Source organism: Oncorhynchus gorbuscha, linkage group LG25 (genome assembly GCF_021184085.1).
Source record: "Oncorhynchus gorbuscha isolate QuinsamMale2020 ecotype Even-year linkage group LG25, OgorEven_v1.0, whole genome shotgun sequence".
Classification (NCBI taxonomy): domain Eukaryota; kingdom Metazoa; phylum Chordata; class Actinopteri; order Salmoniformes; family Salmonidae; genus Oncorhynchus; species Oncorhynchus gorbuscha.
Window position 1 is genome coordinate 30593675 of NC_060197.1, and position 15368 is coordinate 30609042.

General features: G+C 45.3%; 1 protein-coding gene across 2 annotated transcripts in view; it reads left to right on the forward strand.

The window, feature by feature from the left end:
- nectin4a (nectin cell adhesion molecule 4a) overlaps positions 1 to 15368 on the forward strand; it is a 27991-nt gene that overhangs the window by 3562 nt on the left and 9061 nt on the right. Inside the window, exons 1-5 of one of the 2 annotated variants that reach the window (XM_046327928.1) lie at positions 1 to 64; positions 6448 to 6560; positions 6669 to 6744; positions 7085 to 7252; positions 7903 to 8181. The exon at positions 1 to 64 is cut by the window's left edge and continues 1153 nt beyond it. In XM_046327928.1, coding sequence (XP_046183884.1) covers positions 10 to 64; positions 6448 to 6560; positions 6669 to 6744; positions 7085 to 7252; positions 7903 to 8181 — 691 coding nt within the window. In that variant the 5' untranslated portion in view covers positions 1 to 9. The remainder of the gene's footprint in view (positions 65 to 6447; positions 6561 to 6668; positions 6745 to 7084; positions 7253 to 7902; positions 8182 to 15368) is intronic. The other variant, XM_046327929.1, reaches the window with a different exon arrangement.

Consider the following 15368-nt stretch of genomic DNA (forward strand, 5'->3'; position numbering starts at 1 on the left):
CCGGGGAGAATGACATCACTCCTGTGCGGACTGACACCGCTGCTGTGGATCCTTGGAAGTTTCAGTAAGTCATTTATTAATGGTTTAATGTTTAGACCATGAGGAAGAGTAACACTGCAATAGGACTAAGGCAATATAATTTGCTAAGAAAGTTTCACATAATAATGACAAATATATTGAAAGTTAACTAAAGCTCTGCGTTTTTATTTTGGTTTACCTGTTGTCCTATTTATTTGAGTAATTTACCTACCAAGTAGTTTTTTAAATGTAATTCTAAAAGTAGGCTACTGCCAACTTTGGCTCTTGTCCAGCTTCTTGGGTTCGTCTTTTCTGGATTAGATGAACAACACTTGAGGAGTTGTCTGATATTTCTGGAAAAACAGGTTGCAGTTAATCAATTTCCCTCCCTCATGTTTACTATTCAGTCTGACTCCTTTCCTTTTCTCTATCTCTCTCCCCCCCACACCCACACACACACACACAAGTATGTCTGTATGGGGATCAGAGAAGGATTGCAGCCGGCGTCTATCGTTCTCTACTGTATTTATAGATGCTGATGTATAATGACTGTTATGCATTAAGAATACAGAGACATTGTTTGTGTGAGGCTGAGACATAGAGGCCGACTGTGTGTGTGTGTGTCCAATGTGACAATGTGTATCTATTCATGCACAGATAGGATGAGAGGCAGTCAGATGGCAATCAGGACTTCATTCCTTGAGGATCAACAATGTTGTGACTTGGCGGAACAGTGTGACATTATAGATGATGTAGCATTACTGGTTATGTCTACATCAAATAGGTTAGTGAGTTTACAGTTCTACCTGAAAACCCACAGGTTGTGCGTGCATGCGTACGCACGTGTGTGTGTATATATATATGTAAACTCAGCAAAAAAAGAAACGTCCATTTTTCAGGACCATGTCTTTCAAAGATAATTTGTGAAAATCCAACTAACTTCACAGATCTAAATTGTAAAGGGTTTAAAAACTGTTTCCCATGCTTGTTCAATGAACCATAAACAATTAATGAACATGCACCTATGGAGCGGTCGTTAAGACACTAACAGCTTACAGACGGTAGGCAATTAAGGTCACAGTTTTGAAAACTTAGGACACTAAAGAGGCCTTTCTACTGATTCTGAAAAACACCAAAAGAAAGATGCCCAGGGTCCCTGCTCATCTGCATGAACGTGCCTTAGGCATGCTGCAAGAAGGCATGAGGACTGCAGATGTGGCTAGGGCAATAAATTGCAATGCCCATACTGTGAGACGCCTAAGACAGCGTTACAGGGAGACAGGACGGACAGCTGATCGTCCTCGCAGTGGCAAACCACGTGTAACAACACCTGCACAGGATCGGTACATCCGAACATCACACCTGCGGGACAGGTACAGGATGGCAACAACAACTGCCCGAGTTACACCAAGAACACACAATCCCTCCATCAGTGCTCAGACTGTCCGCAATAGGCTGAGAGAGGCTGGACTGAGGGCTTGTAGACCTGTTGCAAGGCAGGTCCTCACCAGACATCTCCGGCAACAACATCGCCTATGGGCACAAACCCACCATCGCTGGAGCAGACAGGACTGGCAAAAAGTGCTCTTCACTGACGAGTCGTGGTTTTGTCTCACCAGGGTTGATGGTCGGATTTGCATTTATCATCGAAGGAATAAGCATTACACCGAGGCTTGTACTCTGGAGCGGGATCGATTTGGAGGTGGAGGGTGTGTCACAGCATCATCGGACTGAGCTTGTTGTCATTGCAGGCAATCTCAACGCTGTGCGTTACAGGGAAGACATCCTCCTCCCTTATGTGGTACCCTAGCTGCAGGGTCATCCTGACATGACTCTCCAGCATGACAATGCCACCAGCCATACGGCTCGTTCTGTGCGTGATTTCCTGCAAGACAGGAATGTCCGTGTTCTACCATGGCCAGCGAAGAGCCTGGATCTCAATCCTATTGAGTATGCCTGGGACCCGTTGGATCGGAGGGTGAGGACTAGGGCCATTTCCCCCACCAGAAATGTCCGGGAACTTGCAGGTGCCTTGGTTGACGAGTGAAGCAAGACCTGGCAAATCTGGTGCAGTCCATGAGAAGATGCACTGCAGTACTTATTGCAGCTGGTGGCCACACCAGATACTAGACTGTTACTTTTGATTTTGACCCCCCCTTTGTTCAGGGACACATTATTCCATTTCTGTTAGTCACATCTGTGGAACTTGTTCAGTTTGTCTCATTTGCTGAATCTTGTTATGTTCATACAAATATTTACACATGTTAAGTTTGCTGAAAATAAACGCAGTTGACAGTGAGAGGACGTTTCTTATTTTTTAAAAGTTTATATGCGTGTATATGTGTGTGTGTGTACATGCATACGTGTGTGTGAGGTGTGTGTTTCTCTGGACACTAAAGGGTTCACTATGAATTGGTATGGACAGTTAACTAGTGCAACAAGTCAAGCAACATGTCTTCTCACCTAATCACTTGCTTTCATACACCTGTTTCTCTCCGTCCTCCCTCTGACTGCCTCCTTTTCTTTGTGGTGCTCTCTTAAATTCCTCCCCCCATCTCTTGGCCTCTCTATCTTCTTTGCAAACAAACTTTCCACATCTCTCTGTTCTCTACACCTCTTCTCTTCTCATACTTTCTGTCGTTCATCCCCTAAAGTATACGGAAGGATACTGAGAAGAGGGTCAGGGTACTAATCCTCAGTCATGGTTCAGTGTACAGTCTCCCTAATGTCTTTCAACCTCTCATTCTCTCTCTCTCATCCTCAACCCTTCTGCTCCCCCTCCCTCTCTCAACCTCTATCTCTCTGCTCTTTCTCCCCCACCCTCTCTCAACGTCTATCTCTCTGCTATTTCTACACCCCCCCCTCTCTCTCTCTCAACCTCTATCTCTCTGCTCTTTCTCCCCCTCTCTCAACGTCTATCTCTGCTCTTTCTCCCCCTCTCTCAACGTCTATCTCTGCTCTTTCTCCCCCCCTCTCTCAACGTTTATCTCTGCTCTTTCTCCACCCCCCCTCTCAACCTCTATCTCTCTGCCCCCCCTCTCTCAACCTCTCTCTCTGCTCTTTCTCCACCCCCCCTCTCAATCTCTCTCTGTTCAAATTAAATCAAATGTATTTATATAGCCCTTCGTACATCAGCTGATATCTCAAAGTGCTGTACAGAAACCCAGCCTAAAACCCCAAACAGCAAGCAATGCAGGTGTAGAAGCACGGTGGCTAGGAAAACTCCCTAGAAAGGCCAAAACCTAGGAAGAAACCTAGAGGAACCAGGCTATGTGGGGTGGCCAGTCCTCTTCTGGCTGTGCCGGGTGGAGATTATAACAGAACATGGCCAAGATGTTCAAATGTTCATAAATGACCAGCATGGTCGAATAATAATAAGGCAGAACAGTTGAAACTGGAGCAGCAGCACGGTCAGGTGGACTGGGGACAGCAAGGAGTCATCATGTCAGGTAGTCCTGTGGCATGGTCCAAGGGCTCAGGTCAGTTGAAACTGGAGCAGCAGCATGGCCAGGTGGACTGGGACAGCAAGGAGTCATCATGTCAGGTAGTCTTGGGGCATGGTCCTAGGGCTCAGGTCCTCCGAGAGAGAGAAAGAAAGAGAGAAGGAGAGAATTAGAGAACACACACTTAGATTCACACAGGACACCGAATAGGACAGGAGAAGTACTCCAGATATAACAAACTGACCCTAGCCCCCTGACACAAACTACTGCAGTATAAATACTGGAGGCTGAGACAGGAGGGGTCAGGAGACACTGTGGCCCCATCCGAGGACACCCCCAGACAGGGCCAAACAGGAAGGATATAACCCCACCCACTTTGCCAAAGCACAGCCCCCACACCACTAGAGGGATATCTTCAACCACCAACGTACCATCCTGGGACAAGGCTGAGTATAGCCCACAAAGATCTCCGCCATGGCACAACCCAAGGGGGGGCGCCAACCCAGACAGGATGACCACATCAGTGAATCAACCCACTCAGGTGACGCACCCCTTCCAGGGACGGCATGAGAGAGCCCCAGTAAGCCAGTGACTCAGCCCCTGTAATAGGGTTAGAGTCAGAGAATCCCAGTGGAAAGAGGGGAACCGGCCAGGCAGAGACAGCAAGGGCGGTTCGTTGCTCCAGAGCCTTTCCGTTCACCTTCCCACTCCTGGGCCAGACTACACTCAATCATATGACCCACTGAAGAGATGATTCTTCAGTAAAGACTTAAAGGTTGAGACCGAGTTTGCGTCTCTGACATGGGTAGGCAGACCGTTCCATAAAAATGGAGCTCTATAGGAAAAAGCCCTGACCCCAGCTGTTTGCTTAGAAATTCTAGGGACAATTAGGAGGCCTGCGTCTTGTGACCATAGCGTACGTGTAGGTATGTACGGCAGGACCAAATCAGAGAGATAGGTAGGAGCAAGCCCATGTAATGCTTTGTAGGTTAGCAATAAAACCTTGAAATCAGCCCTTGCTTTGACAGGAAGCCAGTGTAGAGAGGCTAGCGCTGGAGTAATATGATCAAATTATTTGGTTCTAGTCAGGATTCTAGCAGCCGTATTTAGCACTAACTGAAGTTTATTTAGTGCTTTATCCGGGTAGCCGGAAAGTAGAGCATTGCAGTAGTCTAACCTAGAAGTGACAAAAGCATGGATACATTTTTCTGTATCATTTTTGGACAGAAAGTTTCTGATTTTTGCAATGTTACGTAGATGGAAAAAAGCTGTCCTTGAAATGGCCTTGATATGTTCTTCAAAAGAGAGATCAGGGTCCAGAGTAACGCCGAGGTCCTTCACAGTTTTATTTGAGACGACTGTACAACCATTTAAGATTAATTGTCAGATTCAACAGAAGATCTCTTTGTTTCTTGGGACCTAGAACAAGCATCTCTGTTTTGTCCGAGTTTAAAAGTAGAAAGTTTTCAGCCATCCACTTCCTTATGTCTGAAACACATGCTTCTAGCAAGGGCAATTTTGGGGCTTCACCATGTTTCATTGAAATGTACAGCTGTGTGTCATCCGCATAGCAGTGAAAGTTAACATTATGTTTTCGAATAACATCCCCAAGAGGTAAAATATATAGTGAAAACAATAGTGGTCCTAAAACGGAACCTTGAGGAACACTGAAATTTACAGTTGATTTGTCAGAGGACAAACCATTCACAGAGACAAATTGATATCTTTCCAACAGATAAGATCTAAACCAGGCCAGAATTTGTCCGTGTAGACCAATTTGGGTTTCCAATCTCTCCAAAAGAATGTGGTGATCGATGGTATCAAAAGCAGCACTTAAGGTCTAGGAGCATGAGGACAGATGCAGAGCCTCGGTCCGATGCCATTAAAATGTCATTTACCACCTTCACAAGTGCCGTCTCAGTGCTATGATGGGGTCTAAAACCAGACTGAAGCATTTCATATAGATTGTTTGTCTTCGGGAAGGCAGTGAGTTGCTGCGCAACAGCCTTTTCTAAAATTTTTGAGAGGAATGGAAGATTCGATATAGGCCGATTTTAGTTTTTAATATTTTCTGGGTCAAGGTTTGGCTTTTTCAAGAGAGGCTTTATTACTGACACTTTTAGTGAGTTTGGTACACATCCGGTGGATAGAGCCATTTATTATGTTCAACATAGGAGGGCCAAGCACAGGAAGCAGCTCTTTCAGTAGTTTAGTTGTAATAGGGTCCTGTATGCAGCTTGAAGGTTTAGAGGCCATGATTATTTTCATCATTGTGTCAAGAGATATAGTACTAAAACACTTGAGCGTCTCTCTTGATCCTAGGTCCTGGCAGAGTTGTGCAGACTCAGGACAACTGAGCTTTGAAGGAATACGCAGATTTAAAGAGGAGTCCGTAATTAGCTTTCTAATAATCATAATCTTTTCCTCAAAGAAGTTCATGAATTTATCACTGCTAAAGTGAAAGTCATCCTCTCTTGGGGAATGCTGCTTTTTAGTTAGCTTTGCGACAGTATCAAAAAGGAATTTCGGATTGTTCTTATTTTCCTCAATTAAGTTAGAAAAATAGGATGGTCGAGCAGCAGTAAGGGCTCTTCGGTACTGCACGGTACTGTCTTTCCAAGTTAGTCGGAAGACTTCCAGTTTGGTGTGGCGCCATTTCCGTTCCAATTTTCTGGAAGCTTGCTTCAGAGCTCGGATATTTTGTGTACCAGGGAGCTAGTTTCTTATGATAAATGTTCTTTCTCCCACCTCTCTCACACCCGCTCTTTCTCTTAACCTCTATCTTTCTGCTCTCTCTCTATACTCTACACTGTGACATTGTATTGCATTTCGCTATATTGTAATTGTCTTTATTTTGTGTTTTCTATAATGATGTTTAAGATGCCACACACATTTACCCCAAGGGGACAATGAAGTCATCAATTAAGTTCCCCCCCACTTCTTCCTCCCTTTCTCCTCCTTCCCACCCTTCCTCTTTCTTCCCCAGTTGCCGTGGTGCAGGGGGACTTTGAGCAACAATCTCCCGTGCAGTCCTTGACCGAGGTTGAGACCCGGCTGCCCTGCCGGTTCAAGGTGGAAGTGGGCCAGGTGGTGGTTCAGGTCTGAAGCATAATTCACGACAGTACCCATAAAACCAGATATGTTGTACAGCATTATCTTAGAAAAGTTGTCCCTAACATGATGTTGTCTTGCCTCTCCTTGTCACAGGTCACCTGGACCAAGGAGAGAGCAGATGGTACCAAGGATCAGATCATTACAGTACACCACACTGCCGGACAAACAGGTAGGACACGTATACAGTAGGTGTTACAGTAGTCACAACCATCTTTCTCTTTATATTATTGCCGCGGCAGGAAAGCGAACCCGGGTTGAAAGGGAAACACCGTACGCATTGGGCCAATAGGGTTAACCCACTTGGTGGGAATGGTAACCTGGCTCACATAGCGAGGACACCACAATACATTGGTAGTTCACCCTCTTTGCTAACACTCAAAGCCCCAGAAGTTGAATTGAAAGTAGATGACAAAACTACACTTGCACTTTTAACCTAGCTACTTCTCCATCTCTCTCTTTTTGCCTCCCCCATATCTCACTTCCCCTCTCTACCCCCCCCCCCCTCTCAGAGTTTGGTCAGTACTCGGGGCGTGTGCGGTTCGGCAGCAGTGAGCCCACAGTGGACTCGTCTCTGATCATCATGAACACTGTGGAGTCAGATGAGGGCACGTACAACTGTCACATCAGCACCTTCCCCTCGGGGAACTTTGAACAACAGCTGTCACTCACCGTGTGGAGTAAGTTCCTCCCCTTCCTTCCCCTTACTCATTGTGTCTCTTTTTGATTTACAGAGTATAATGTCCTTTTATGGCCTATATCATTTAATGGAATGAGTAATGGCTGATTGGTGGGATGATGATGATGGTGATAATTAGGATGAAGTTGATGAGGATGTGGATGATAATTAGGATGAGGATGATGTTGTTGATAATGATGATGATGGGAACAGGTGTCAGCTGTAGTATTACTAGCTAAAACATTAGCTTCAGTTATGGTAATAATATTCATATAAGCCACAAGATCAGTAAACGATGAAGAACTGTTCTTGTGACAGTCAGTGTGTCCAGCTGTCTGAGGTTTTTAGGATCAAGTTTCCTCAAAGAGCTGATCTAGGGTTTTTTAAACACCTACCTAATGGAGAAGATTAGATCTCAGCTTGGATCATGTCAAAGCTGATCCTATTGCTGTGCTTGGTGATTACCACCCCCTGAAACATCATGTCACTGAACTAGGAACAGCTTAACCTCCAACTAACAACTAAGACCAGTTCTAAGATTAGTCCTAAAGTCACCTCCACAAACACTAAAGCCAGTGATTAGTTGCTTCCTGTCCCTGAAGAAAGTCTGACAAGTGACCGTTCTTGACATTTGACCCTTGACCCCCACAGCCACGCCCATCTCCTCCCTGGACCCTGTAATTCTTGTCGAGGGCCAGTCCTTTCGATTGGCTGCCTCCTGCCGCTCCGTGGCCCGCCCCCCACCCATCCTCAACTGGGACACAGACCTGACGGGCCTGTCACAGAATAGGAGTTCGGTGGGCGGGTCAGTCTCCACCCACTTCTCCCTGCACCCCCTGAGGAGTATGAACGGGATGAGGCTGGACTGTCTGGTGAGGCACCGTGCTCTGAAGGAACCCCGCAGGATCACCAACAACCTGGTGGTGCACTGTGAGTTCAGACTCCACGATAGCTACGATTCTAGATACTTTATGCACAGCTCATTGAGTTTGGTCGCCAATTATTTATTAAACCAGCTAACAAGTCATATATGTTTTATGCTTGACCTCTGACCTCTTATGCTTCATTCCAAATTGCTTTTTGCTTTTTTTATTTAGACAGATTAGAAAAAAGGGGGGGCTAGATTAGAAGGACACAAAGTGGGAAAGGTGGAGACAGGGATCAAACCCGGGTCTTGGTGTACCTAGACCACCAGAACATGTGGACTTTGAGCTTTTTACTATAATTAACCAATGATTAAGGAAGTTGTATCTACCATGATGAACACAAACTTGGATAAGGCTAAAGAAACTCGTACCAGCAGTTACAAGACAAATAGCTACACAACATGACCAAAAGTATGTGGACACCTGCTCGTCAAACAACACATTCCAAAATCATGGGCATCAATATAGAGTTCGTCCCCCCTGTGCTGCTATGACAGCCTCCACTCTTCTGGGAAGGATTTCCACTAAATGTTGGAACATTGCTGCGGGGACTTGCTTCCATTCAGCCACAAGAGCATTAGTGCGATCAGGCACTGATGTTGGGCGATTAGGCCTGGCTCACAGTCGGCGTTCCAATTCATCCCAAAGGTGTTCGATGGGGTTGAGGTCAAGGCTCTGTGCAGGCCAGCCAAGGTCTCCCACACCGATCTAGACAAACCATTTCTGAATGGACCTCGCTTTGTGCACTGGGGAATTGGCATGCTGAAACAGGAAAGGGCCTTCACCAAGCTGTTGCCACAAAGTTAGAAGCATAGACTCATCTAGAAAGTCATTGTATGCTGTAGTGTTAAGATTTCCCTTCACTGGAACTAAGGGGCCTAGCCCGAACATTGAAAAACAGCCCCAGACCAATATTCCACCTCCACCAGTTGGCACTATGCATTGGGGCAGGTAGCGTTCTCCTGGCCTCTGCCAAACCCAGATTTGTCCATATGACTGCCAGATGGTGAAGCGTGATTCATCACTCCAGAGAACACATTTCCACTGCTCCAGAGTCCAATGGCGGCAAGTTTTACACCACTCCAGCCGACGCTTGGCATTGGGCATGGTGATCTTGGGTTTGTGTGTGGCTCCTCGGCCATGGAAACCCATTACGTGACGCTCTCGATAGTCAGTTATTGTGTTGATGTTGCGTCCAGAGGCAGTTTGGAGCTCGGTAGTGAGTATTGCAACCGAGGACAGACGATTTTTACACGCTACGTGCTTCAGCACTCGGCGGTCCCATTCTGTGAGCTTGTCAGGCCTACCACTTCGCGGCTGAGCCGTTGTTGCTCCAAGATATTTCCACTTCACAATAACAGCACTTACAGTTGACCGGGGCAGCTCTAGCAGGGCAGAAATTAGACAAACTGACTTTACTAAAAGGTGGCAAAAGTCACGTTGAAAGTCACTGAGTTCTTCAGTAAGGCCATTCTACTGCCAATGTTGGTCTATGTAGATTGCATGGCTGTGTCCTCAGTTTTATACACCTGTCAGCAACGGGTGTGGCTGAAATAGCCGAATCCACTCATTTGAAGGGGTGTCCACATACTTTAGTGTATATATAGTGTGCAGTGCATTCAAAGTATTCAGACCCCTTGACTTGTTCCACATTTTGTTACGTGTCAGCCTCATTCTTACATGGATTAAACTGCATTTTTCCCCTCATCAATCTACACACAATACTCTATAATGACCAAGCAAAAACATGTTTTTACTTATTTACATAAGTATTCAGACCCCTTGCTATGAGACTTAAAATTGAGCTCAGGTGCAACCTGTTTCCATTGATCATCCTTGAGATGTTTCTATAACTTGATTGTAGTCCACCTGTGGTAAATTCAATTGATTGGACATGATTTGGAAAGGCACACACCTGTCTATATAAGGTCCCACAGTTGACAGTGCATGTCCGAGCATAAACCAAGCCATGAGGTCAAAGGAATTGTCCGTATAGCTCCAAGACAGGATTGTGTCGAGGCACATATCTGGGGAACGGTAACATTCAATGTCTGCAGTATTAAAGGTCCCCAAGAATGCAGTGGCCTCACGTGACCAGCACTGACAGAGCTCCAGATTTCCTCTGTGGAGATGGGAGAACCTTCCAGAAGGACAACCATCTCTGCACCACTCAACCAATCAAGCCTATAAAAGGCACATGACAGCCCGCTTGGAGTTTGCCAAAAGGCACCTAAAGACTCTCAGACCATGAGAAATAAGATTCTCTGGTCTGATGAAACCAAGATTGAACTCTTTGCCAAGCTTTACATCTGGAGGAAACCTTGCACCATCTCTACGGTGAAGCTTGGTGGTGGCAGCATCATGCTGTGGGGATGTTTTTCAGCGGCAGGGACTGGGAGACTAGTCAGGATCGAGGGGAAAAATTAACGGCGCAAAGTATAGAGAGATCCTTGATGAAAACCTGCTCCAGAGCGCTCAGACCAAAGGTTACCCTTCCAACAGGACAATGACCCTAAGCACACAGACAGTACAGGAGTGGCCTTGGGACAAGTCTCTGAATGTACTTGAGTGGCCCAGCCAGAGCCCGGACTTGAACATCTGGAAAGACCTGAAAATAGCTGTGCAGCAACACTCCCCATCCAACCTGAAAGATCTTGAGAGGATATGCAGAGAAGAATGGGAGAAACTCCCCAAATACAGGTGTGCCAAACTTGTAGCGTCAGACCCAAGAAGACTCGAGGCTGTAATCACTGCCAAAGGTACATCAACAAAGTACTGAGTAAAGGGTCTGATTACGTATGTAAATGTGATATTTCAGTTTAAAAAATGTTATCAATAAGCAAACATTTCTAAAAATCTCTTTGCTTTGTCATTATGGTGTATTGTGTGTAGATTGTTGAGGGAAAATAACGATTTAATCAATTTTAGAATAAGGCTATAACGTAACAAGGGGTCTGAGTACTTTGAATGCACTGTATATAGCATAAACATGCCGTAAATATTATGCATGTACAAATTTTTTATTTGATTTTTATTTCACCTTTATTTAACCAGGTAGGCTAGTTGAGAACAAGTTCTCATTTACATCTGCGACCTGGCCAAGATAAAGCATAGCAGTGTGAACAGACAACAGAGTTACATATGGAGTAAACAATTAACAAGTAAATAACACAGTAGAAAAAAAAAGGAAAAAAAGAGTCTATATACATTGTGTGCAAAAGGCATGAGGAGGTAGGTGAATAATTACAATTTTTCAGATTAACACTGGAGTGATAAATGATCAGATGGTCATGTACAGGTAGAGATACTGGTGTGCAAAAGAGCAGAAAAGTAAATAAATATAAACAGTATGGGGATGAGGTAGGTAAATTGGGTGGGTTATTTACCGATAGACTATGTATAGCTGCAGCGATCGGTTAGCTGCTCAGATAGCAGATATTTGAAATTTGTGAGGGAGAAAAAAGTCTCCAACTTCAGCGATTTTTGCAATTCGTTCCAGTCACAGGCAGCAGAGAACTGGAACGAAAGGCGGCCAAATGAGGTTTTGGCTTTAGGGATGATCAGTGAGATACACCTGCTGGAGTGCGTGCTACGGGTGGGTGTTGCCATCGTGACCAGTGAACTGAGATAAGGCGGAGCTTTACCTAGCATGGAGCTTCACCAAGCTTGTAGATGACTTGGAGCCAGTGGGTCTGTCGACTAATATGTAGCGAGGGCCAGCCGACTAGAGCATACAGGTCGCAGTGGTGGGTGGTATAAGGTGCTTTAGTAACAAAACGGATGGCACTGTGATAAACTGCATCCAGTTTGCTGAGTAGAGTATTGGAAGCTATTTTGTAGATGACATCGCCGAAGTTGAGGATCGGTAGGATAGTTAGTTTTACTAGGGTAAGTTTGGCGGCGTGAGTGAAGGAGGCTTTGTTGCGGAATAGAAAGCCGACTCCAGATTTGATTTTAGATTGGAGATGTTTGATATGAGTCTGGAAGGAGAGTTTACAGTCTAGCCAGACACTTATAGACTTACAGGTACACTTACAGGTACTTATAGATGTCCACATATTCTAGGTCGGAACCATCCAGGGTGGTGATGCTAGTCAGGCGTGCGGGTGCAGGCAGCGACCGGTTGAAAAGCATGCATTTGGTTTTACTAGTGTTTAAGAGCAGTTGGAGGCCACGGAAAGAGTGTTGTATGGCATTGAAGCTCGTTTGGAGGTTAGATAGCACAGTGTCCAAGGAAGGGCCAGAAGTATACAGAATGGTGTCGTCTGCGTAGAGGTGGATCAGGGAATCGCCTGCAGCAAGAGGAACATCATTGATATATACAGAGAAAAGAGTCGGCCTGAGAATTGAACCCTGTGGCACCCCCATAGAGACTGCCAGAGGACCGGACAAAATAGCCTCCGATTTGACACACTGAACTCTGTTGGTGAACCAGGCAAGGCAGTCATTAGAAAAACCGAGGCTATTGAGTCGGCCGATAAGAATATGGTGATTGACAGAGTCGAAAGCCTTGGCCAGGTCGATGAAGACGGCTGCACAGTAATGTCTTTTATCCATGGCGGTTATGATATCGTTTAGTACCTTGAGCGTGGCTGAGGTGCACCCGTGACCGGCTCGGAAACCAGATTGCACAGCGGAGAAGGTACGGTGGGATTTGAGATGGTCAGTGACCTGTTTGTTGACTTGGCTTTCGAAGACCTTAGATAGGCAGGGCAGGATGAATATAATAATAATAATAATACAGTGCCTTGCGAAAGTATTCGGCCCCCTTGAACTTTGCAACCTTTTGCCACATTTCAGGCTTCAAACATAAAGATATAAAACTGTATTTTTTTGTGAAGAATCAACAACAAGTGGGACGACATTTATTGGATATTTCAAACTTTTTAACAAATCAAATACTGAAAAATTGGGCGTGCAAAATTATTCAGACCCTTTACTTTCAGTGCAGCAAACTCTCTCCAGAAGTTCAGTGAGGATCTCTGAATGATCCAATGTTGACCTAAATGACTAATGATGATAAATACAATCCACCTGTGTGTAATCAAGACTCCGTATAAATGCACCTGCACTGTGATAGTCTCAGAGGTCCGTTAAAAGCGCAGAGAGCATCATGAAGAACAAGGAACACACCAGGCAGGTCCGAGATACTGTTGTGAAGAAGTTTAAAGCCGGATTTGGATACAAAAAGATTTCCCAAGCTTTAAACATCCCAAGGAGCACTGTGCAAGCGATAATATTGAAATGGAATGAGTATCAGACCACTGCAAATCTACCAAGACCTGGCCGTCCCTCTAAACTTTCAGCTCATACAAGGAGAAGACTGATCAGCCAAGAGGCCCATGATCACTCTGTATGAACTGCAGAGATCTACAGCTGAGGTGGGAGACTCTGTCCATAGGACAACAATCAGTCGTATATTGCACAAATCTGGCCTTTATGGAAGTGGCAAGAAGAAAGCCATTTCTTAAAGATATCCATAAAAAGTGTTGTTTAAAGTTTGCCACAAGCCACCTGGGAGACACAACAAACATGTGGAAGAAGGTGCTCTGGTCAGATGAAACCAAAATTGAACTTTTTGGCAACAATGCAAAACGTTATGTTTGGCGTAAAAGCAACACAGCTTATCACCCTGAACACACCATCCCCACTGGCAAACATGGTGGTGGCAGCATCATGGTTTGGGCCTGCTTTTCTTCAGCAGGGACAGGGAAGATGGTTAAAATTGATGGGAAGATGGATGGAGCCAAATACAGGACCATTCTGGAAGAAAACCTGATGGAGTCTGCAAAAGACCTGGGACTGGGACTGAGATGTGTCTTCCAACAAGACAATGATCCAAAACATAAAGCAAAATCTACAATGGAATGGTTCAAAAAGAAACATATCCAGGTGTTAGAATGGCCAAGTCAAAGTCCAGACCTGAATCCAATCGAGAATCTGTGGAAAGAACTGAAAACTGCTGTTCACAAATGTTCTCCATCCAACCTCACTGAGCTCGAGCTGTTTTGCAAGGAGGAATGGGAAAACATTTCAGTCTCTCGATGTGAAAAACTGATAGACATACCCCAAGCGACTTACAGCTGTAATCGCAGCAAAAGGTGGCGCTACAAAGTATTAACTTAAGGGGGCTGAATAATTTTGCACGCCCAATTTTTCAGTTTTTGATTTGTTAAAAAAGTTTGAAATATCCAATAAATGTCGTTCCACTTCATGATTGTGTCCCACTTGTTGTTGATTCTTCACAAAAAAATACAGTTTTATATCTTTATGTTTGAAGCCTGAAATGTAGAAAAAGGTCGCAAAGTTCAAGGGGGCCGAATACTTTCGCAAGGCACTGTAGGTCTGTAACAGTTTGGGTCCAGGGTGTCTCCCCTTTGAAGAGGGGGATGACTGCGGCAGTTTTCCAATCCTTGGGGATCTCAGACGATATGAAAGAGAGGTTGAACAGGCTGGTAATAGGGGTTGCGACTATGGCGGCGGCAAAGGAGAACCTGGCGGCGACAAAGGAGAACCTGGGGGGGGGCTGTTGGCCGAGGTTGGAGTAGCCAGGATGAAGGCATGGCCAGCCGTTGAGAAATGCTTGTTGAAGTTTTCGATAATCATGGATTTATCAGTGGTGACCGTGTTACATAGCCTCAGTGCAGTGGGCAGCTGGGAGGAGGTACTCTTGTTCTCCATGGACATTACAGTGTCCCAGAACTTTTTGGAGTTAGAGCTACAGGATGCAAATTTCTGCCTGAAGAAGCTGGCCTTGGCTTTCCTGACTGAATGCGTGTATTGGTTCCTGACTTCCCTGAACAGTTGCATATCGCGGGGACTATTCGATGCTATTGCAGTCTGCCACAGGATGTTTTTGTGCTGGTCAAGGGCAGTCAGATCTGGAGTGAACCAAGGGCTATATCTGTTCTTAGTTCTGCATTTTTGAACGGAGCATGCTTATCTAAAATGGTGAGGAAGTTACTTTTAAAGAATGACCAGGCATCCTCAACTGACGGGATGAGGTCAATATCCTTCCAGGATACCCGGGCCAGGTCGATTAGAAAGGCCTGCTCGCAGAAGTGTTTTAGGGAGCGTTTGACAGTGACGAGGGGTGGTCGTTTGACTGCGGATCCGTAGCGGATACAGGCAATGAGGCAGTGATCGATGAGATCCTGGTTGAAGACAGCGGAGGTGTATTTGGAGGGCCAG